Source organism: Leptopilina boulardi, unplaced genomic scaffold (genome assembly GCF_019393585.1).
Source record: "Leptopilina boulardi isolate dan_hultmark-lab unplaced genomic scaffold, ZJU_Lbou_2.1 LbouV2_1, whole genome shotgun sequence".
NCBI lineage: Eukaryota > Metazoa > Arthropoda > Insecta > Hymenoptera > Figitidae > Leptopilina > Leptopilina boulardi.
The window spans coordinates 1,726,751-1,749,200 of record NW_026137640.1 but is presented as its reverse complement, the minus strand read 5'-3'; the positions used below and the strand labels follow the sequence as shown (position 1 = coordinate 1,749,200).

Below are 22,450 nucleotides of genomic sequence, written 5' to 3'. Positions count from 1 at the left end.
AAAATAATGTAAGAGAAAATTTATATCGATGATGACACTCAAAACGGTTATAATACTCTTGTTATAATTCAACACTGATAGAAACTGAAAATACATCAGTGAAATAAAAAAAAAAAAAAAAAAAAAAAAAAAAATTAAAAAAAAAAATGGAATTATTCACGGGAGAATTATTATTTACTATTTTTCACATTTTTGGCATGTGGCGACCATTAAATTCAAATAATGAAAAATGGAAAATTTACCTCTACAATTTTTATACATTTTTCAATTTAACAATACATTTTACATTTACATTATCATTATTTATTTATCTTTTACAAGTGACTGAAAATGCGGACAATTTTACACATACATTATTTTATTTTTCCTGTGTGTTTGCTGTTTTTATAAAAATAATTAGTTTTGTTATAAAAAATAATTATGTTGTTGAATTACATGCAATGTTTTCGGATAAACGTTGTCAACCACGTGATTTATATGAATTTGAAATATTACAAGAAATTTCACAAACAAGCAGGTAATATCACTGAAAAAAAAAATAAATTTATTTAATTCAAGTAATCTGATTAATTATCAAATTAATTTCAAATTATCAAATTTAATCAAAAATTTAATAATTTTTATCTCAATTAAATTTTATTTATTTCAATTTTCAAATATAGAAATTATTTATTCAAATAAAGTTCAAATTAAAAATTTAAATAAAGTTTATTTAATTTAAATAAAAATTATAATTGCTTCAAGTAAATATTTATTTGATAGTCAAGTAACTGATTATTTAAATAAAATAAATTTTTTTCTTTTCATTGTTAAAAAATGTAGAATTATTTTTTCAACCCTCTTTTTTTTTTAGTAAAAAATTTTGAGCCCTCGACACTTTTTTTTTTTTTACTTTTATTCAAATTATTCTTCTTTCATATTTTTTAATAATAATTTGTTGAAATTTTTTTAACTTTCTTAATTTTTTTTTTTCAGGATAAATACAATTATTTTTCAAATAATGATTACCGTACCAACATCATTATTATTTATATTATCAGTGGAGAAAAAATCATTAATATTAAATGCCTGGTATCCATTTAATGTAAATAATTCGAGATTTATATTTTTTACCACATATTTATATCAAACATTTGCACTATGGATGACGGCAATGTTAACAGCAGCAATTGAATGTTTTGTAATGTTAATGATTTTACAAATTGGCGGACAATTGGATATTGTTGTACATCGTTTAAATTTTTTAACTAATTACAAAATATGTAAAAATAATAATTATTCTAAATTTATGTTACATCAACATGAATCTAGTATAATTAAAGACTGCGTTACACATCATAATTATATATATACGTAAGTCCTCATTATTATAATATTATTTTAATAAATTTTTACAAATGCAATTTTATAAGAAAAAAATAATTTGAAAATTCAAACGCATTAATTTTAATATTCATAAAAAAATAAAAATTAATTATTAATGTTAATAAGGATAAAAAAATAATAATAATAATAATAATAATAATAAAATAATAATTTAGGCTAGGTGATAAACTGAATCAATTGTTTGGCTTTGTAATTTTTGTTTAATTTTTCTCATCCGTGACAGCTATTTTTGCAATAATTTATCAAATATCTAAAATAGACATGAATAATCATTCAAGTTGGTTATTTTTTATTTATTTGAGTAGCACTATATTTCAAATTTTTTTATACAGTTACTATGGAGAAAAACTAATTGAAAGGGTTAGCAATATTTTTTTTTTAATTTAAATTATTAAATATTAATTAATTAATTAATTTTTTTACTTTTCAATATCTATATAGTAAATAATAAATATTAATATATAGATTCAAAAAATATAATTTATTTAATAAAAATAATAATTATTTGAAATAATTAAAATTATCAGAGTCAGACAATATCGCATGAAATTTGGCATTTAAATTGGATTAATTTAACAAATAAAACAAAAAAGGATCTTAGTTTTATTATGATACGTGCAACAAGGCCAATTAAAATGACTGGTTCATCTATAATTGAAATGTCACTATCGATATTTGTTAAAGTTGGTATTTTTTAAAAATAATTTTCTCAAAATTTCTTTATTGTTTAAAATAATGAAATTTTTCAAAATAGTTTACGATACTTCTAATTAATTATTATAATTATTATAATTATTCTAATTATTCTAATTATTCTAATTATTCTAATTATTATAATTATAATTTATAATTCAAATTAATTTTTTAGGTGATAAAATCAGCATACACAATGTATAATTTGACAAGCGCTGTATAATTAAAAAAAAAAAAGATATTCCATAAAATAAGTTACAGATAAATTAAAAATGTATTACTAGTTAAAGAAATATTTCTCTTTTTTTCTATAAAATAAACAATTAAAAAACTTTTTAAAAAAATTTTATTCTAATACTTTTATTTAAAATAAAAGAAATTATTATTTCTATATCCATTAAAAATAAGAGAAAATTAATAAAAATTTTGTTTCCAGTTTAAAAATGTATAGAAATTTTAAAAAAAACGAATATTTTTTTTTTGCAAATATAAAAATAATTGTTTCGCAAAGATTTACTTTTTTTTTTTTGGAAAAAAACCTTCAAAAAAATTTAATTTTAAAAAATATTACCTTACATTTTTTTTTCCAATTAAAATGCAATTATTGACGATAATAAAAAAATTTATTATAAAAATCTGCTTTTTTTTTGTCTTAAATTATTTTTTCTCATAAAAATTTTCAATTTCGTGTTATAATAAATATAATGTAATTAATTGAAAAATAATTTTCAACATATAATTTCTATATAACATTGTAAGTATATTTATATTAATATATTTTCTATGTCTAGAGAACATGTAACAAATAATTATTATCTTTCAATTTCTCGTTTCTTGATACGAATAATAATTTCCCATAATTTGTTTCTCATTAAATATAAACGAGAAATGTCGAATGCAAAATACGGTAATAAATTATTTACTAAATACCGAGTTAACCCTTTTCATTTTGTATATATCAGAAAACGAATTATTTATCGATTAAAATGGGGTGAAAATATGAAATGAAGAAAGAACCTGACATTACAGTCGAGACAGGACAAAAGTTAACGACTATCAAAAACTTCCCTTTCTTCCATTAATATTGTAAAATGAAAAAATAGATTCTCGTCACTTTTTTTTTAATTTTATATATATATTTTTTTTTGTTTTTTTTTTATAATAAAATTTTTCTAATTATGTTCAAAGGAGAAATATTATTTACAATATTTTGCATTTTTGGAATATGGCGTTCTGAATATTTCAATGGAAAATGGAAAATTATTCTCTATAAAATTTATACATTTTTTAATTTAACATTTTATTGTTTTTTTGTATTTTCATTTTTTGCCCATCTTTTACAAGTGATTAATAATGTTGATGAATTTACAAAAACACTTTTCTATTTTTCTACATCATTTGCTATTTTAATAAAAATAATTAGTTTTACAATTAAAAATAAAACTATCATTCAATTGCAAAGTATATTTTCGGCAAAAATTTGTCAACCACGTGATGTTTATGAATTTGAAATATTGGAAGAAATTTCAAAAACATCAAGGTAGATAATAATTTTTTTTAATTAATTTATTTTTAATTATATAAAAAAGATATATATATTTTTTTTTATGCAAATTTTTTTGTTTCAAATATATAATAAAAAAAAACTGCATAAAAATAAAAAATAGTTAATTCGAAATATTAATTAATTTTTAAAAAAAATTAATAAATTCTATTTTTATAGGAACAACACGATAATTTTTCAAATAATGATTAATTCAACAGCAATATTTTTATTATTTTCATCAATTGAAAAAAATGGAAATATTTCATTAATATTCAATACTTGGATTCCATATAATGTTAATAATTCGAGATTAATATTTTTTTTTACATATTTATATCAAACATTTGCCCTCGCAATGACAGCTTGGACAACAATAGCAAGTGAATGTTTTGCTATGCTTATCACACTTCAAATTGGTGGTCAATTAGATATTTTTTTACATCGTTTAAATTTATTATCAATTTGTCAAAGTGAAAATTGGTCTGAATCGAAAATCATTAGAAATTGTGTTAAACATCATAATTATATATTCACGTATGTATAATCATTTTACAAGTCATTTTTTTGGTATAATTAATTTTTACACTATTATTAAAATTTGTTAATAATAAATAAGAATTTTAATTTTTATAAAAAAAAATTAACATTTAAAAAAAAATTAAAATTAATTGTTTATAAAATATAAACGAATAATTTTAATTTATTTTTTTTTATAGTTATTTATTTGCCTAAATTTTTGGAAAATATAATATTTAAAAAAAAAATACAAAAATTTATTTAAAAAAAGAGAATTGAATAAAAATATTTATTTACAGGCTGGGAGAAAAAATTAATGAATTGTTTAGTTTAGTAATTTTTGTACAATTCTTTGCTTCCATGATAGGATTATGTGCTATAATTTTCCAATTATCAACGATTAATACAATTTCCTGGATTTTTTTGCTCTACTTGTGTGCTGTTTTATTTCAAATTTTTATATACAGTTTATATGGAGAGAAATTAATTGAAAAAGTTAGAAATTTTTAATATTATCGTTAAAAAGGAAAAAAATTGCTTTTATTGCAATTTATAAATTAATTGAAATTTAATAAAATTGATTAATTACAATGAAAAATAAATTTTTTACTCTTTTACAAATTAAAATGAATAAATATATATATATTAACTAATTATTAATTAATAATTAACTAACTAAAAAAAACCAAATATTTTAATTATATTGAAATATATAAAAATAATTAAAAAAATTTTCAGAGCATGGCGATTTCACATGAAATTTGGCACATAAATTGGCTTAATTTAGCAAATAAGACAAAAAAAGATCTTAATATGATAGCAATGCGAGCCACTAGACCCATTAAAATGACTGGTTCTTCTGTAATTGTCATGTCTATTAGCACTTTTGTTAATGTTGGTATTATTTTTTTTTCAAAAGTAAATTAAAAATATGATTTAGACAAAAAAAAATTTTTTTTTAATTAATTAATTTAATTTAAATTAATTAATTAAAAATTCTAATCTAAAAAAATCAGGTATTAAATCTATTTATTTTTCCAGGTGATTAAATCAGCTTATTCTATGTATAATTTACTTTCCAATTCATCGTAATTTTTTTTTTAATTTCAAATTTTAAAGGAAAAATACTTAACTGTATTTAACAGTATTTTTTAATTAGTGAAATTTGCAACATAAAAAAAAAAATTAGTTCTCAAAAAACATATTTTTGAAAACTCGTTTTTTTTAGCATAAATCTTTAAATACTTCCAATGAAATATAAAAAAAATATTTTTTTGAACTTTATCATATAATTTTTGACTATATTATTAAATTATATTCACAAAATTTTTTTTATTATTTCTATTAATTATAAATTAAATAATAGAATAACAATAAATTTAACTAGTTTCATATTAAAATGAGAAAAATAAAAAATTTTGAAAATTTTTTACTTACACTTATTGAATTAATAATTTAAATCTAATTTATATTCAGTTTTTTCTATACTTTTTCTTTAATTTTTTTTTAAATTAATTAATTTTTTGGTCTTAGAAGATTATTATATATTTTTCTTAAAAAAATTTTTTTTTTTAGACATATTATAAATTGGTAACATTAGCTTCATGTTATAATCACTTCGAATTTTTTTTTTTTTTTTTTTAAACATAATTCTTAACTTTGTAATATGAAAGTAACGATATATACAATATACAATATATTCTTAGAGTAGAACTATAATAATAATTATCCCTCAATTTCTATTTTCTTGATACGAATAATAATTTTCCCAAGTTGATCATTAAAAATAAATGTCTTCGAATGTATAAAATGTGAAAATAAATTATTTAACAATTTAACCCTTTCATTCAGACCATTTGCAAAGTATCAGAAAATGAATTATTTATCGATTAAAATATAGGTGGTGAAAATGTGAATTGCAAAGAAAAGAGTCTCACATTATAATTCAAACGGGACAAAAGTTATATTTCTCCTTTTCCATATATAAAATGAATAAAAATTTATAGACTGAAAAAATAAAATAATTTCCTTTTAAAAATGTTTACTGGAAACATATTATTTACTGTATTTCGAATTTTTGGAATATGGCGACCCACATTTTTTGCCAAAAAAAATTGGCAAATTATTTTCAGTAAAATTTATTCAATTTTTAATTTTACCGTTTATTTTTATTTTGTATTTTCATTTATACCCTATTTAATGCAAGTGATTAATAATGTTGATGAATTTACAAAAACTCTTTTCTATTTTTCTGCAACATTTGCTATTTATATAAAAATAATTAGTTTTGCAATTAAAAAAAAAACTGTCATCGAATTAGATGAAATGTTGTCGGAAAAAATTTGTCAACCACGTGATATTTATGAATTTGAAATATTACATCAAGTTTCACGAACATGCAAGTAAATAAATTAATTTTTAATTTTTTGATTTTTAAAAATCAAAAATTATTTGAAAATTTTTTTTTATAGAATCAACACCATCATCTATCAGTTAATGATTAATTCAAGTTTAATTATTTTATTTATAACATCAATTGAGAAGAATGGACAATTTTCATTAATGATTTCATCTTGGTTTCCATATAATATTAATAGTTCTAAATTAGTATTTTTTTCCACCTATTTATATCAAAGTTTTGCACTTATCATAACAGCTTGGACAACAATAGCAAGTGAATGTTTTGCTATGATAATTATACTTCGAATTGGTGGACAATTAGATATTATTATTCATCGTTTAAATTCATTATCCATTGGAAATTATGAAAATTATCCCGAATGTGTTAAATATTATTTTGAATCAAAAATAATTAGAGACTGTGTTGAACATCATATTTATATATTCGCGTAAGTAATATAATTAAAAATTATAATTTTAATAATAATTTAATATTAATATTTATTTAATGAATTATTAATTGAAAAAAATTTTTAATTTAAATCTGACAAAATTTCAAAACGTGAATTATTCAGACGTGAAAAAAAAATCTTCTATTTACAGAATTGGAGAAAAATTAAACGATTTATTTGGTTTTGTAATATTTATACAATTCTTTGCATCGATGATGGATTTGTGTCTTATAATTTTTCAATTATCAAGAATGAATACAGATGCATTGATGTTTTTAATACATTTAGGTTCCATTATGTTTCAAACTTTTGTCTACAATCTTTATGGAGAGAAACTAATTGAAAAAGTAATTTTTTTTTAATAATTAAATTATTATTATAAATATTATTATATTATTATAAATGTTAAAAAATTTAATTCCAATTAAAAATTTTATTTTATTTAATAATAATAATAATTTTTTTTTTTAAGCTTACAACTTTATGAAAAAATTAGTGAGGAACGAATTTAAAAAAAAACACTTTAGTTAAATAGGAATAAAAAAATAAAATTATATCATTTATAGAGTTTGGCGATTTCACATGAAATTTGGAATATTGATTGGCCCAATTTAGCAAAGAAGACAAAATATGATCTAAGTATGATTGCAATGCGAGCATCTCGACCAATTCAATTGTCTGGTTCTTCTGCAATCATCATGTCCATTAACACATTTGTTAAAGTTAGTATTATTTTTATTCAAACAATTATTTAAAAAATTTCTTTTCTAAAAATATAATTTCTAGAATATTATTTACGATATTTGGAAAAAATAAAATAATTTCATTTTCAGGTAATCAAATCCGCTTATACTTCTTATAATTTACTTTCAAATGTTTCATAATTTAAAATTAAAAAAAAGGAAGTGAACAAATTTTTTTTTAACTCTAGCAGTATTAAATACTTCCAATAAAATATTCTTCTAAACACAATATTTATCAATATTTTCTAAAATATTTTTTTAATATTTATTAAATAATATTAATATATTATATCTATTATTATAATTAATATAAATATAAATTAAATATAATATAATTATAAATATACATTATGTATAATAAATTTGTATTTTATTTTGAAAAAAAAATTATCTACGTGCTTTTAGTTTTTTCATTAGTTTATTTGTGCACATGTAAAAAAGTGTCTTAATAAATTCTACAAAATTTACAATTAATATTCATTATATATATAGTTTACATTTAGTATGTATACTATTATAGCCGAAATAAGTTAATTATTATTCTTTTTTTTTGTAACAATAATAATTATATAAATTATATTGTGATGTCTTGATTTGCTACATATATTAACCAAACAAATAATAAATGGACAATTATTTAATAACAATAACAACAAGAGAAAAAAATTTGATAAAATATGAAAAAAAAATATATAATTTTTTGATGCAATTATTTTAACTTTATAAAATCCTGCTCTATATAATTTTTTTTTTTTATGTATATTTCAGTACATAATTGAGTTCCTTTAAATATATATGGCATTAAACTGAACTATGTACACAGTACAAAATCACATTTTTCAAGGAACATTAATTTAAAAAAAAAAAAAAAAAAAAATGCTGCTATTACACTGTTATTGTGTCACTTTTTAAGTAATTAAAATAGAATTCTTTGCATTTTTAAGAAAATATAAGCTCATATATATAAATATACGTATTTTCACCTTATTTTTAAAGTTATTTGTAACTTATGTACAGTGGTAGTTTTTTTTTATATAGCAATATTGCTATTTATCAATTTTTTGCCTTTTACAAACAAAAATTTGTAATATTGACTTTTTTTTTGTACTTTTATGATGTTGTATCACTTGTTGGTGGTACGGGTAATTGTTGCGGTACAAAATTTACTACTTCGTGGTAGACAAGTTCTGTAAAAAAAAATAATAATTAGTAAAAAAAAATATTTAAAAAAAAATTTAGAAAAAAAATTATTTAAAAAAATATTTTGTAAAAATTTGTTTTCCACCTTTCCATTTTTCCACAGGTAAATCCATATCTTCAAAACTCTGATCATAAGCAAGTGAAACAGGCTCGTCTGTTGGATCAGCATATTGTGCAAGATAAGAATGAGCCAATGCTTGTTCAGCTGTAATTCTCTTTTCAGCATCCAATTCTAACATTAATTCCAATAACTCAATTGCTATTTAAAAAAAAAAGAGAGAGAAAATTATTTTTTAAATAATTCTTTCGATTTCAAATAATTAAAAAAAAAAAATTGTAAATATACTTACCTTAAAGTAATAAAATTAATATTTTATAAATTACATACCTAGAGGATTGGCACCACGAAAAACATCTTTGAAATTCTTTTTCTTCAAAAGTGGTAAACTTTGAATATAATTTCTCGCCTAAAAAAATTTTTAAAAAATAAAATTACCAAATTAATTACAAAATTATCCATTAATTTAATAATAGAAAGAAATATAACAAAACAAAACAAACACACAACATGCAGTTTTTTTTTTTAAATAAAATTGAATTTTATTATGTTCGAACAAAAAAAAAAATATAAATTAAACATTTTTAAATCTATAGATAGTAAGTAAATGTCAAAGATCTTTTTATTTGGAATGTGTCCAAATTGAAGGAAATTTACAAAATAAATTCCGAAAACTAGAAAAAAAAATTTTTTTCCATATAAATATCAATAAATAAAAATTATTTCAATGAAACAATAAAAAAAATCAATTTTTTACTACATTAAAAAAACAAAGAAATATAATTACTAAACAATAAATGTAGATTTTAATTTTATAGACACTTTCTCTAAAATTGTATTTTATCCCAACAAAATGCGTATAAAAATATGAATCACCGTGTTTATATTTAAAGATGCAGTATGCAAATTAATGCTCGATTTTAAATTTAAATAAACTCGATTAATTTCAAAAAATATAATATTTTTATAGTACACCATAAGAATTATATTTTAGACAATTTTAGAGAAAGAAGGCGAAAAAGTAAAGGTTTTTATAAACAAATAAGTGAAACCTTGTTAAGTTAACAATAAAATAAAATTAATATAAAATTAATTTTTCCAACTTTTGAATTATTTCACAAAACATGAAACAAAAATAAAAATATTTTTCTCTTAAAAATTTAATTATTTTTAAATTTATTAATTAATTTTTATTAAATTTAATTATTTTTAAAAAATCAATAAAAATAATAAAAATAATTAGAATTTTGTATTTTTTTCTAAAATTAAACAAAAAATATTTCTATCGCTTTTTTTATCTTTAAATCGAGTAAAATTTTATCATTATTTTTAAATTGCTATACATTTTTTTTTTTTTTTGGTAATAATTTTGGATTTACCTCTTGGCTGGTAACTTTGCTTAAAGTTTCTTCTGTGGGAGTTCCACAGAGCACGAGAACACGTGTTAAATGGTCAATGTCTGCTTATAGCGTTAAGGTAATTTAAAAGCGGAGCAGAGGTATAATATTTTAATTAGTTTTGAATATTAATGATTGTCATGCATTGGAAAAAAATTACACAAATGTCAGTTGTATCATTCAATTACTAATTATTAAATATAAGCAAAAGCACATTTATAAAAAAAATGCACAATTATTAAAAGCAAAAAAAGTATGATTCAAAAATTAAAAATATTTATTATAATAAATGCAAAAAAAAAATAATTTATTTTCATAAATGCTGAGTCACTGAGTCAAAAATAAAATACACAATCATTCAAACTTGATGAAATATTTTCTTAGCTATTAATTAAATTTCACTGAATTATCAATTCTTTTTTAATTTTTTCTTTAATAAAAATTCTTTGCATTCATTTTTTTTGTCAATCAGGTGATTTAAAAAAAAATTTTTTTTGAAAATAAATTCTATTTTATTTCTTTTTTTTTAATTTTGTGATCTACACTCATTAACTTACCGACTCGGATGAAATTTTCTGCATGAACTCGTCTCGTGGAGTGCCCAAAATTTCCATTATGAGATTCAATTGATGAATATCTGCTTTTGCTAAGGTTCTACAAATTTTTTTTTTTTATTTCTCAACTTGAATCTCTTTAAATCTTTTATTAATTATTTTACTTTTAATTATATCAGTATAATTTTTGAAAAAAAAATTTTATCTATAGAAAAATTATAAAAAAAATTTTAATAATTAAAAATTTTATTTTTATTCATATTGAATAATTTGTGACTTATTAAAAAAAATATGAGAAAAGCAGATGCAAGCATATAGCAGTAAAATGAATTTTATCAAAATTGAATTTAAAAAAAAAAATGCAATGTCTCAGCAGATCCTTAGCAAAAAGCAATTTTGTTAATATGATTTTTCTATCTATATATATGAAAATGAGATAAATAAAAGTAAAAGCAATGCAATAAATTATTATTGGCAAATGATTGCTGTAAAAATGATTCGTTGAAGTATGTAATAAAATCACAGCCATTGGAATTAATTAAAACAGAGCTTTGATAATAATTAAGAAATTTTTTTTTTTTATATGGAAAGGATACGATCTGTTCCAGGAAATAATGTCCTTCCTGTCAAAAGTTCAGCCATTATACAACCCACAGACCAAATATCAACTGAAATTATAAATAAATTAATAAATAAAAAATAATTACTAATTATTATTATTATTAATAATAAAATTTTATTTTTAAAATATTTTTGTAGTTAAAAAAAAAAATTTTCTTTCAAATATTTTTCTTTAAAAAAAAAATAGGAAATAAATTCAAAACCTGTTTGATTATAATGCATCCAATTCAACATAATTTCTGGTGCTCTGTACCATCTTGTTGCAACGTAACCAGTCATTTCATTTTCAGTTGGTCTCGCGAGGCCAAAATCCAATATTTTTAATTCACAATCTTCATTAACTGCTATATTGGACGGTTTCAGGTCCTAAAAAAGAAATTTTTTAATTATTTTATCAATTTAAAAAATTTTTTTCGCAAAATTATTTCTTTATAGCGACAAAATTGATAATAATCCAAATTTTCATTTTACAAACACAAAAACTTACTCTATGAATAATTCCTGCCGAATGAATATATTTTAAACCGCGAAGAATTTGGTAGACAAGAAATTGCACATGATCGTCTGAAAGCCTTTGTGTTCTGACAATATTATTAAGATCAGCGCCCATTAAATGCGTTACTAAGTACCTATAATTAATATTGTAAATTTGTCAAAAATTAATGGAATAAAATTTTTTTTTTTTTTAATCAGATAAAAATTAATTTTTTTTTTTCAAAATACATACACTTGTTGAAAGTCTTCAAGAGACGTTGACGGATGAAATACGTCTAATAATCCAATTACCTAAATTAAAATAATAATTTAGTCATTAATTAATTACACGATATTAAATAAATTTAAATTTAATTAATTTTAAATTTATATAAAAAATAATATAAATTAAAAAGAAGGATTTAAAATAATAATATTTATAATTTAATTTACCATAATTATAATTAACAACTAATTAGTAATATTATTATAATATTAGTGAAAAACTTTGTTCTAGATAAAAATAACTTTTTTTTAAATAGAAAATAAAAAAATTAATTATAATTATTAGAATAAAATAAAAAAATTATTTTTTTAAATAAATATTTTTTTTTGTGGTAAACTTACATTTTCGTGATTCATGTGTTTGAGCATTCGCAATTCTCTATAAGTTCGCTTAGCATGAACTGCAGATTGAAAAGGACGTGCTAATTTTTTTATAGCTACTTTTTGACCAGTTGTAACATCTACTGCAGAACTGGATACAAAAAAAAATATATTTAACTACTATTTTTAACCATTTTCTAAAAATACAGTGTGTTTAAAAAACATATTTTTCAAGAAGATAAATTCTTGATTAAAATGAAAACAAAAATTAATAATAAATTAATAATAAATTAATAATAAATTAATAATAAATTAATAATAAATTAATAATAAATTAATAATAAATTAATAATAAATTAATAATAAATTAATAATAAATTAATAATAAATTAATAATAAATTAATAATAAATTAATAATTATTAAATTTATTATTAAATTAATATTATAACAATTATGAAAATGTTTTTTTTAATTTTGCAATTTTTTAAATTTTATTAATTTTAAAAAAACATTCCTTCTAAAATGTCTGGAATTTTTTTTTATGGAAAGAATTTTCTTTGTAAAAAAAATATTTTTTCTTAAAACAGAAAAAAAAATTTCAATTAAAATTCACAATTACATATTATAAAATGATAATAATTGTGCCACATGTTTTTCTGTTGACATAATAGAAGGGCACCTGTTATAGGTCAACCTGTTATACGTGCAGGTTTTCTAAACTTAAATCCATCAAGGTAACTTAAAATACTGAGTAGAGGTCAGAATCAAGATAATTTTTAAGACTTTTTTTAAAAAAAAAAAAACATTTATCAATTTTACACTATCACAAAACAAAAATCACAATTTAAACGTTATAATCCATTTATCAATGTATTATCAAATACAAAGGGAAATAAATTATCTTTTAAAGATCATTAAACCAATTTGTAAAAAAAAAAATTTACTCAAAAAAATAAATAAATACAATAAATGTTTAATTAATTCAAATAAAATCAATGCCAAGAAAATTCTTGGCAATAATCTGTTTGTTTTGAATGCCCACAATTTTAGAAAGTCTAAAATAGTAATGTGAGAATGATAAGTGTTTCATGCAATTGACACTGTATTGCTCAACAAAAATATACAATCACTATATATACATATAATAAACACAATAAGTTTGTTTCGAGGAAAATTAAAAGTGTAAATTTAAATTTAAAAAAAAAATTCCAAGTTTATTTAAAGATTTTTTATTTAAAAATAGATTTTTTTTTCCCTATAGATAGATATCAATTTTATTTTTTCTTACCAAACTTGTCCATAAGCACCAGATCCCACCGGGGTAAGCATTTGATATCGTTCTGGAACTTCCCATTCCGTTCTATTGATCTCAATTTTATGAAATCGTGGCATTTTTTTCAAACACTTAATCACAGATAAAAAAAATATATATATAAAAATAAATTTACACTTTTATTTTTCAAACTTTCACAAAAAAAAATAAATAATTTCCTTTTTTTAAAAACAGTCTCTCGACATGACAAGAGGCGCCTTCTGTCTAGTCTGTGTAACCACTTCCAATTTAGATGTGTTTCTCAACATATTTCACAAAATGCGTGGGCAACATGAAATTTCAAAGACGCAAGCGCGAGAAAAATACACAAAAACCGCTACATTCAAAAACAATGTAGAAAAAAATTATTTCATTATAATTATAATAATAATTAAAAATTAATTATTTAAACCACAATTTTCATAACAATTTCAAAAAAAAAAAAAATTAAAAATCATTTCAAAAAATTTAAATTATTATTTTTTATTTATTATAAATAAAATTGAATATTTAATTTAATTAATTACTATCTATTAATAAATTTATAATATTAATATAATTATTAATTTACTTAATATTAATTTATCAATTAAATAATAATTTATTGATTAATTAATTATAATTTTTTTTAATTTAATTTAGTAATTAAAAATGAGAATTAAAAATTAATACCTGATGAGAATAGAAAATTATTTAAAAAAAATTTTTTTTATTAATTTATTAATATTCATAATTTTATATGCGTTAAACATATTAAAAATAAAAAAAAAAATTTATATACATAATAATATTAATATTTGCATATATTATTAATATCCTTCAGTAATAATACGTATAATCATGTTAAAAATCAACTACAATAACCTATTAACCATTTCCAATCGTTTATTTACGATAGAACTTCTTTAAAATCGTTTATTATTGAAATAACAAAAAGTTGAATTAAATAGTATTTCCAGGAATTCATGGAGTACTACGTGTGTACTCTACTACAGGTTGTAAACCAATCAGAATGCAGCATTCATTCATGAATTTATTAAAGAGCCAACTAGCCAATGGGAACGCGCCATGAATAAAGATGGCCAACTTCACTCATCAGCTGTTTATTGTCATTGAGATATTTACATTTAGTGCTACATCACTGCTTTTTAAACAAAGGATCAGTGTAATTTTCTTTGTTTTTTAATAATAAAAAATAAAGAAATAAATATGGAAATTGTGTTAAATTATCGTTTATTGATTCAAACATCAACGCCAATTAAAATAAGTGATGTGAATTTAAAAAATAAAGTAGAAGAACTACGAAATGAAGCAGCAGGAAAAACTAACCTACAAAAGGATACATTTGGTAAGAAGATTTGGCCTCAATTTCTTTTCATATACAATTTTCTTTTGTTTATCAATATTTTTTTTCCATATTCTACAATTTCTAATAGGTTATCTTTTTAAAATCCTAAAGGTTAACTTTAAAAAAAAAAATTAAAACATGAAAATGTAAATATTGTATTTTTCTCGATTTATTACATAAAATTATAATATATGAAACAATTATTAAATATTTGTTATTAATGTTAAATTATAAAAATTAATAACTGATTTTAGAATTAACTGTAAATAAAAGTTAAAAATAAAAATCCTTTGTGTTACTTTACATAACCTAAAACTCTTTTTCAATAAAAAGTTCGTAATATTTGAACTCATTAAATTTCTTTCATATTTAAATATAAATAGAAAAATTAATATTCAAGATAAGAAAAAATTATATTATTAATTATTAATGAATAATTAATTAAATTTCTTTGTTTTATTTGCAGAACTAATATATTGTGGTTGTATTTTGGAAGATGACACTACTCTTGAATCGTGTGGTTTAAAAAATGGTGCAATGATTCATGTATTGAGAAAAAAAATTCCAGAAGAACCAGCACACGTGAAACCATTTTCCGACAATAATATTACACAACTTGCAAGTGCATTTCGTTCATTTAATGAAAATCCAGCACTTAGAAGTGCTTTACACGTAAGTGAAAAAGAAAAATAATAATTTTACTACGCTTCTATTTTTTTTATTTAATTGAAAATTTGAAAATAAATTTACAATTAAAAATAGAATTGGAAAATTCTTTAAATATTTTTTAGCGTCTAAGCAAGAGGCCTGAAGTTATTGAAAATATTATATCATCATCACCGGGTCTTGGACAGGACACTGTAGCAATTGCAATGTTACAAGATCCTGATTTAATGGCTCATTTCACAGATCCGGCAACTGTGAAAAGGTAAAAATTTTTCACAAAACATGAATAATAATTAGATATTTACAATAAAAGTAAAAGAAAGGAAAAAGTGATTTTGTTTTAAATTGTTAATTTTTAGAATTGCTGAATTACATCCACTGCTTGTTGAGGCAGCACAACATATTTCAACGGCTGTTCATGAGGAAGCACATAATGCGGCAACAAATACAGATCCTTCAAATTCAACTGCATCGACAACAGCATATTCATATAGTTTGGATAATTTAAGTGACGATGAAGAAATGGCAGGCGATTCATCGCAATCGTCTGATTCAACACAACCATCGCTATTAAATAGATATCCATCGAATTCGGCTGTAACAACTGCTCAATTAGCTGCAGCACTATCGAGAACTGGAGCAAGAGGATTTCCCTATAGTGGTGGTACATTATCATCTTCATCATCATCATCGAGAGCGAGTAGAAATTCAGGTGTTATTACAACTGAAATGTTTTCACAAGCAATGCAACAGGCATTTGCATTTAATCCATCGTCAAATGTTTCAACACCATCAACACCAACATCACCACCGCAATCAGTCGATATACAAAGACAATTAGCGCAAATGCACGAAATTGGACTTTTAGACGATTCCGTTAATCTTCAAGCACTTCAAATTACAAATGGTGATGTACAAGCGGCAATTGAATTAGTATTTAGCGGATTCAGTGATAATTAAAATTCCCTCTTTTTTTTTTTTGTTGCGAAAATGGAATTTCAATGATAAATTAATTTTTTTAGACTTAAAGTCATGTGAATGGGATATTTTTAAAAATTTGATTCGATTTGAATTCAATTTTTGTTTACAATACTTAAAAATGTTTTTCATATTTAAATTCAAAAATTTCGTCTCTACGTTCAAAATATTTTGCAATAGATGACAAAAAACTGAAAGAACAAAACTTGAATTTTAGATTTTCTTTTTAATTTAAAAATAAAATCCTAACATGCACTTAAGGCCTTAAATTATTGAAACGTCTGTAATTTTCTCAAAATTTGTTTAACATTATTCTTTTACCAAAAAGAAAAATAATGTCTTTTATTTATTAAAATTGATATTTTCAATTGATACTGATACTTATCGAAAAAATAACAATATGAAGATAAATAAAAATTAGAATTAGTATTTATTATTATTATTTAAAAATAGAAAAGTATAATTTTTTTTTTTTTTTTTTTTTTTTGCTAAAAGAAAATGAAGTTAGACAAATAAGTAGAGATAATTTAGACGTCACAAAAATTATTTTTAGAAAGTTTCGCTCAACTAAGAAGCAATAAGAAAAAAAAACTTTCGAAAAAAAAACCGACTGATATAAAAGTAGATTGCTAAGCGATCATAGAGTTAATAATAATAATAAAAATTAATGAATGCGAATAAACCAGAATTTTTTTTTATAATAAATGATTTACAATCGCTTACATTAACAGTTTTGAAAATTATTGTTTTTATTAATTTCTAATCTTAAAATAAACTATTTTATTAGGTGAATAATATGGTATGATTGTACAATCAAGAACAAGTTTTTTTTTATGCATAATATACGTGCATTGTTTGCGAGATAGTCGATTATAATAAAATTAATCAAGAGGATGATTTAAAATCTATGTCAATGGCGTTAGTCATACAGACTACTAAAAACATATTTCCTTCTTAAAATATGTGTAACGTTAAAAAATCGTGATGAAAAAATAATTCACAATATTCAATAATTAAATAAAAAATTATTCTAAAAAAAATATTCAATGAAATCGCTTCCATTTTATAAGTATTGCATTTTATACATAATATATAAAATTGCATTTTATTATAATGTTAAAATAAATTATTTATTAAAAAAAATAAATAATAATATTCGACTTATGTGAATGTTTTCAAAAACACTAAAAAAAAATAATATCGACACTTGCAAAAAAAAATTAATTATAATTTAGATAATTGAAATTTTACTAAACTAAAATTTAGTTTAATTATTTAATTCGTTTGTGAATAAAAAAATTAAGTTTAAAAATGTCTGATAATTTAGAAAGTATTAGAAAAAAGAAAAATTTGTGAATAATCTACAGAAATGTCAATTTTTAATGTGCATTATTTTTTCGAAACAAAATAGTAGGTATTTTTTTTAAACGTATAAAAAAAATGTTATAATTTTTTTTTTATAAAATGGGTTTAACAACAATTAACTAAAGAAATAATTAATATTGTATAATTATATTTTTCACAAAGTGTGAATTGTAATATGTACAGTTCTGTAATTATATCATTTCATAAAATGTAGCTAAAAAAAAAGAATAAAAAGAAAAATTTTACATTATTTTGTATTTTATTCTAAATTAAATAATTTGTAATTATTATTATTCAATATCTTTAAACTTTTATTTTTAAATTCCAATTATTTAAATATTAATTTATTTAAGTAAACATATCTTACCATCGTAGCAAGTTTCTAATTTTTTATTAAAATAATTTTTTTATTCTAATTATCCAAAATTTGCTCCAAGATAATGTTCTAAAAATTCCGCTCACTTACCCTGTAACAAAAAAATAATTTTTTAATTAATTAATGATTAATAATTAATGACATAAATAATCTGCGAATTTTCAACTGCAGTCAATGAAAGACAAACTTAAACTAATCGTAAATTTTTTTTCTGCGCAAGAACTTTTTAAATATTCATCTTTAAGAAATTATGCATTATAGGAAAAATATCGAACTACTTCTTTCGAAAATAAAATATAAAGAAAACATGTTGATTATGGCTTTGATATTTTTTCTATTCCCTATTATAGGGATAACAAAATGATGATAAAAAAAAAATTAAACGTTAGCAATATCGTTACAAAGCTAACTATTTTAATATGTAAATTGCTTGAAAGAAAGAAATGAATTTCTTTTTTTTTAGATACTTTATCTTTTATTATGGACAAATCAATTCGTAATAATAGAGTAACTCGACGATACAAATATCTTTTGCTAACAATGTTTTGAATTATTTATAGAAGAAAGGGGTTTTTTTTTATTTTTACTGCTTTTTATAGATTACAAATAATTCTGAGACAATGTATCTTAGAAGAAATTAAATAAAAAAAATAAAGGTAAAAAAATTATCTAAAAAAAAAAGAGTCATACATTGAAGAGAAATTGTCAAGAGAACACGCAATTTAAATCGATTGAGAGAAAATTTGTACCTCTACAGAAATAATTTTGAAAAATAAAAATTTTCTAAAAAATTATTATTTGTTTAAAGGAAAATATTTTTTACAAAATTTTTTTTACATTTTTTAATATTTAATTTTTTTTTATAAACTTTTTAAAAAAGGCACTATATGTCGTATCAGAGAAAAGAGTCATTATATTTGGGTGAATATTCATATGCAATGTTTCAATTTTGTGGATTTTGGAGACCAGTTCAATGGAAATCATTATGGAAAATTTATATTTACAGTGTTTATTCAACAATTTCTGTAATAATGTTTGTTATATTTAATTTTTGTTTTTTCATATCAATGTTTAAACCACATGACAGTATTGAAACACAAATACAAAGTATTTTTTACTGTTGTACATTTCTTATGGCATTAATAAAATTGACAATTTTATTTTGGACACGTAAAACATTTATTGAATCAAATCAAATGTTTTTGTCCGAAATTTGTCAGCCTTGCGATGATGAAGAAATTGCTATACTACGAGATTGTTCTCGTATAGGAAAGTAAGATTTTACTTTTTGAATACCAAAAAAAAAAAAAAAAAAAAATTAAAAATTAAAAAAAACTAAATTTTAAAAAAAAAGTAATTTCTCAATACAAAATTATAATTAATTAAATTTCCAAAAAAAATCAACATTTATTCTATTTTAATGAAAATTATTTAAAAAAATTAAAGATTACTTTTTAAATACCAAAAAAAAAAAAAAAAAATTAAAAATTAAAAAAAACTAAATTTAAAAAAAAGTAATTTTTCAAAACAAAATTATAATTAATTAAATTTCCAAAAAAAATCAACATTTATTCTATTTTAATGAAAATTATTTTAAAAAATTAAAAATATTTTTTTAAAGTAAAAATATTCTAAAAAATTAATAAAATATTTTTAATTTCAAAAAAAATTTCAACTGTAAGTAAAAAAAAAAATACAGGATTTATTTTTTTCAGTCAATAATTAAATATGGTAGAAAAAATTATATTTAATTTATAAATTATTAATAAACTAATTTTTTTTTAATTAATAAATTAATTAAAATTATTAAATTTTAATTTTTTAAAAAAAAATTTTTAATTTTCCAGGCGAAATACAATTTTGTTTTTTATTTTGGTACATATTACCGGAGTGGTAATGTATTTGGTACCATTGGCATCAAAAAATGTAACATCACTTCCGTTAGCAACATGGGTACCATATTCTCTTGAAAATAATATTGTATTCAAGTTATCATATTTGCATCATTCAATTGGAATGTTTACAACAGTGACAATTTCAATTGCCATGGAAAGTTTAGCATTAACAATTACATTACAAATTTGTGGACAACTTGATATAATTATTCATCGTTTAAATTTACTTCCCGATTTATGGAAAAATAATAATAATAATAATAATAAAAAAAATTCTAATCCATATGATGAAGAAATAAAACTCACCAAACGTTGTATAAGACATCATCTTTATGTATATTCGTAAGTTATATTGTTTATAAATCAAAAAAAATGTCACGAAAAAAAAAATAACAAGAAAAATATTTTTTTATTACTAATTTTCTTATTAATTAATTAAATAATAATTATTAATAATATTTATAATTATTAATTAATTGAATATTAATTTTTAATTGATCGAAAATTATTTAAAATTATGAAAAAAAAATTATTTAGATTTATGAAAACTTTTTTTTTATTTATTTTTTTTTTTTTGGCAAATTTTTTTACAATCGTAAAAAATAATAAAATGATATTTATTCTAACAGTTTGGGAGAAAATTTAAATAAACAATTTGGTCCAGTGATTTTCATACAATTTTTTGCCTCAATGATAAATCTTTGTGCTATTATATATAATTTATCAAAATTAGATCCTGATGGTAGAATATATTGGCTTATGGTTTCTTCAGTTGGAAGTTATACATTTCAAATTTTTATTTATTGTTTTTATGGTGACAAAGTTACAGAAAAGGTTTTTATATTTTTTAATTATTAACTTTTAAATCAAAAACTAAAAAATATTTTTAACTATTTTATATTGATTATTGATAATTGAAATTTTTTGAAATTAATATTAATAACGCAGAGTTCAGATGTAGGAAAGGCAATTTATTTTCTTGACTGGCATGGATTAACAATAAAAACAAAAAAAAATCTTATAACAATAATGATAAGATCAACAAGGCCTATTAGGTTAACAGGTGCATCATTTGTCATCATGTCAATTGATACATTTATGAAAGTTGGTATTTAATATTTTTATTTAAAAAAATTCTTGAAAAAGTTTTTCCTTAATTTATTAGAAAAAAAATTTTTTTTTCAATATTTTTTTTATATTTTGTAAAAATATTTTATTAGTACCAATAAAAAATATTTTGTTTCCTAAAAAATAATTTCAATATAATTAATTAATAAAAATTAAATTATTCTTGTTTTATTAAAAATTTATTTTTGTTTTTCAGATTGTTAAATCAGCATATTCTGCATACAATTTACTAAAAAGACAATAAATTTTTTGTTTTAACAATTTGAAAGAAAGTAGTAATAAAAATTAATTAGCATTTATAATACTAATTTGTTTGTCGTTTTATGTAGGATTTAAATAATAAAATACAAATAAACTATCTTGTTTTTAATAATTAAAATTATTTTTTTTTCCTAATAATTTATTTTTTTATTTATTTTAAATAACGTATTTTTTGGAATTAAATTATAATAAATTTTTTCCTCAAGTTTTTCAACTGAAAAAATTAAAATTTAAGTAGCAAGACATTTATAATTTTTTTTTGTTATACAAAATTAAAGGATCTATGTAAACTGATAGAAAGCTAAACAAAAACTGAACTATATTTTTTTTGCGCAAGAACTTTTTAAAAATTCATAAATTATACTCTATAGGGACAATATATTGAAAAATTTTTTTGCAGCAATAAAATATGAAGAAAATATTTTGTTGATTATGGCTTTAATATTTTTTCTATTCCCTATTAGGGATCGAAA

At 19.9% G+C, this 22,450-nt stretch overlaps 4 protein-coding genes across 5 annotated transcripts; 3 read left to right on the top strand and 1 right to left on the bottom strand.

Annotated features, from left to right (window-relative positions):
* Nucleotides 1-5,914: 5,914 nt before the first annotated feature.
* LOC127279415 (odorant receptor 67c-like) lies at nt 5,915-7,957 on the top strand. Its single transcript, XM_051301796.1, has 5 exons — nt 5,915-6,543; nt 6,613-6,990; nt 7,145-7,340; nt 7,560-7,715; nt 7,827-7,957. Exons 1-5 carry the CDS (start codon nt 6,179-6,181, stop codon nt 7,875-7,877), a joined length of 1,146 nt encoding a protein of 381 aa, XP_051157753.1. The 5' UTR covers nt 5,915-6,178; the 3' UTR covers nt 7,878-7,957.
* A 287-nt stretch (nt 7,958-8,244) lies between these two features.
* On the bottom strand, nt 8,245-14,218 carry LOC127279560 (mitogen-activated protein kinase p38b-like). Of its 2 annotated transcripts, none has more exons than XM_051302107.1 (10): nt 13,937-14,218; nt 12,668-12,797; nt 12,294-12,352; nt 12,054-12,195; nt 11,770-11,932; nt 11,542-11,613; nt 10,374-10,453; nt 9,325-9,403; nt 9,022-9,195; nt 8,245-8,923 (listed from the first exon to the last, which is right to left on the bottom strand). In XM_051302107.1, exons 1-10 carry the CDS (start codon nt 14,038-14,040, stop codon nt 8,847-8,849), a joined length of 1,080 nt encoding a protein of 359 aa, XP_051158064.1. In that variant the 5' UTR covers nt 14,041-14,218; the 3' UTR covers nt 8,245-8,846. The 2 variants fall into 2 exon arrangements, with proteins under 2 accessions (XP_051158064.1, XP_051157982.1); XM_051302025.1 differs by lacking the exon at nt 10,374-10,453 and adding an exon at nt 10,949-11,028 and having other exon boundaries at nt 8,250-8,923.
* Nucleotides 14,219-15,067: 849 nt separating this feature from the next.
* Nucleotides 15,068-17,844, top strand: LOC127279489 (ubiquitin-like protein 7). Its single transcript, XM_051301915.1, has 4 exons — nt 15,068-15,308; nt 15,775-15,980; nt 16,100-16,236; nt 16,334-17,844. The coding sequence occupies exons 1-4, from the start codon at nt 15,170-15,172 to the stop codon at nt 16,932-16,934; spliced, it is 1,083 nt and encodes a 360-aa protein (XP_051157872.1). The 5' UTR covers nt 15,068-15,169; the 3' UTR covers nt 16,935-17,844.
* A 1,213-nt stretch (nt 17,845-19,057) lies between these two features.
* On the top strand, nt 19,058-22,065 carry LOC127279270 (odorant receptor 67c-like). Its single transcript, XM_051301563.1, has 5 exons — nt 19,058-19,966; nt 20,541-20,930; nt 21,218-21,422; nt 21,537-21,692; nt 21,913-22,065. The coding sequence occupies exons 1-5, from the start codon at nt 19,581-19,583 to the stop codon at nt 21,958-21,960; spliced, it is 1,185 nt and encodes a 394-aa protein (XP_051157520.1). The 5' UTR covers nt 19,058-19,580; the 3' UTR covers nt 21,961-22,065.
* The last annotated feature ends 385 nt before the right edge of the window (nt 22,066-22,450 follow it).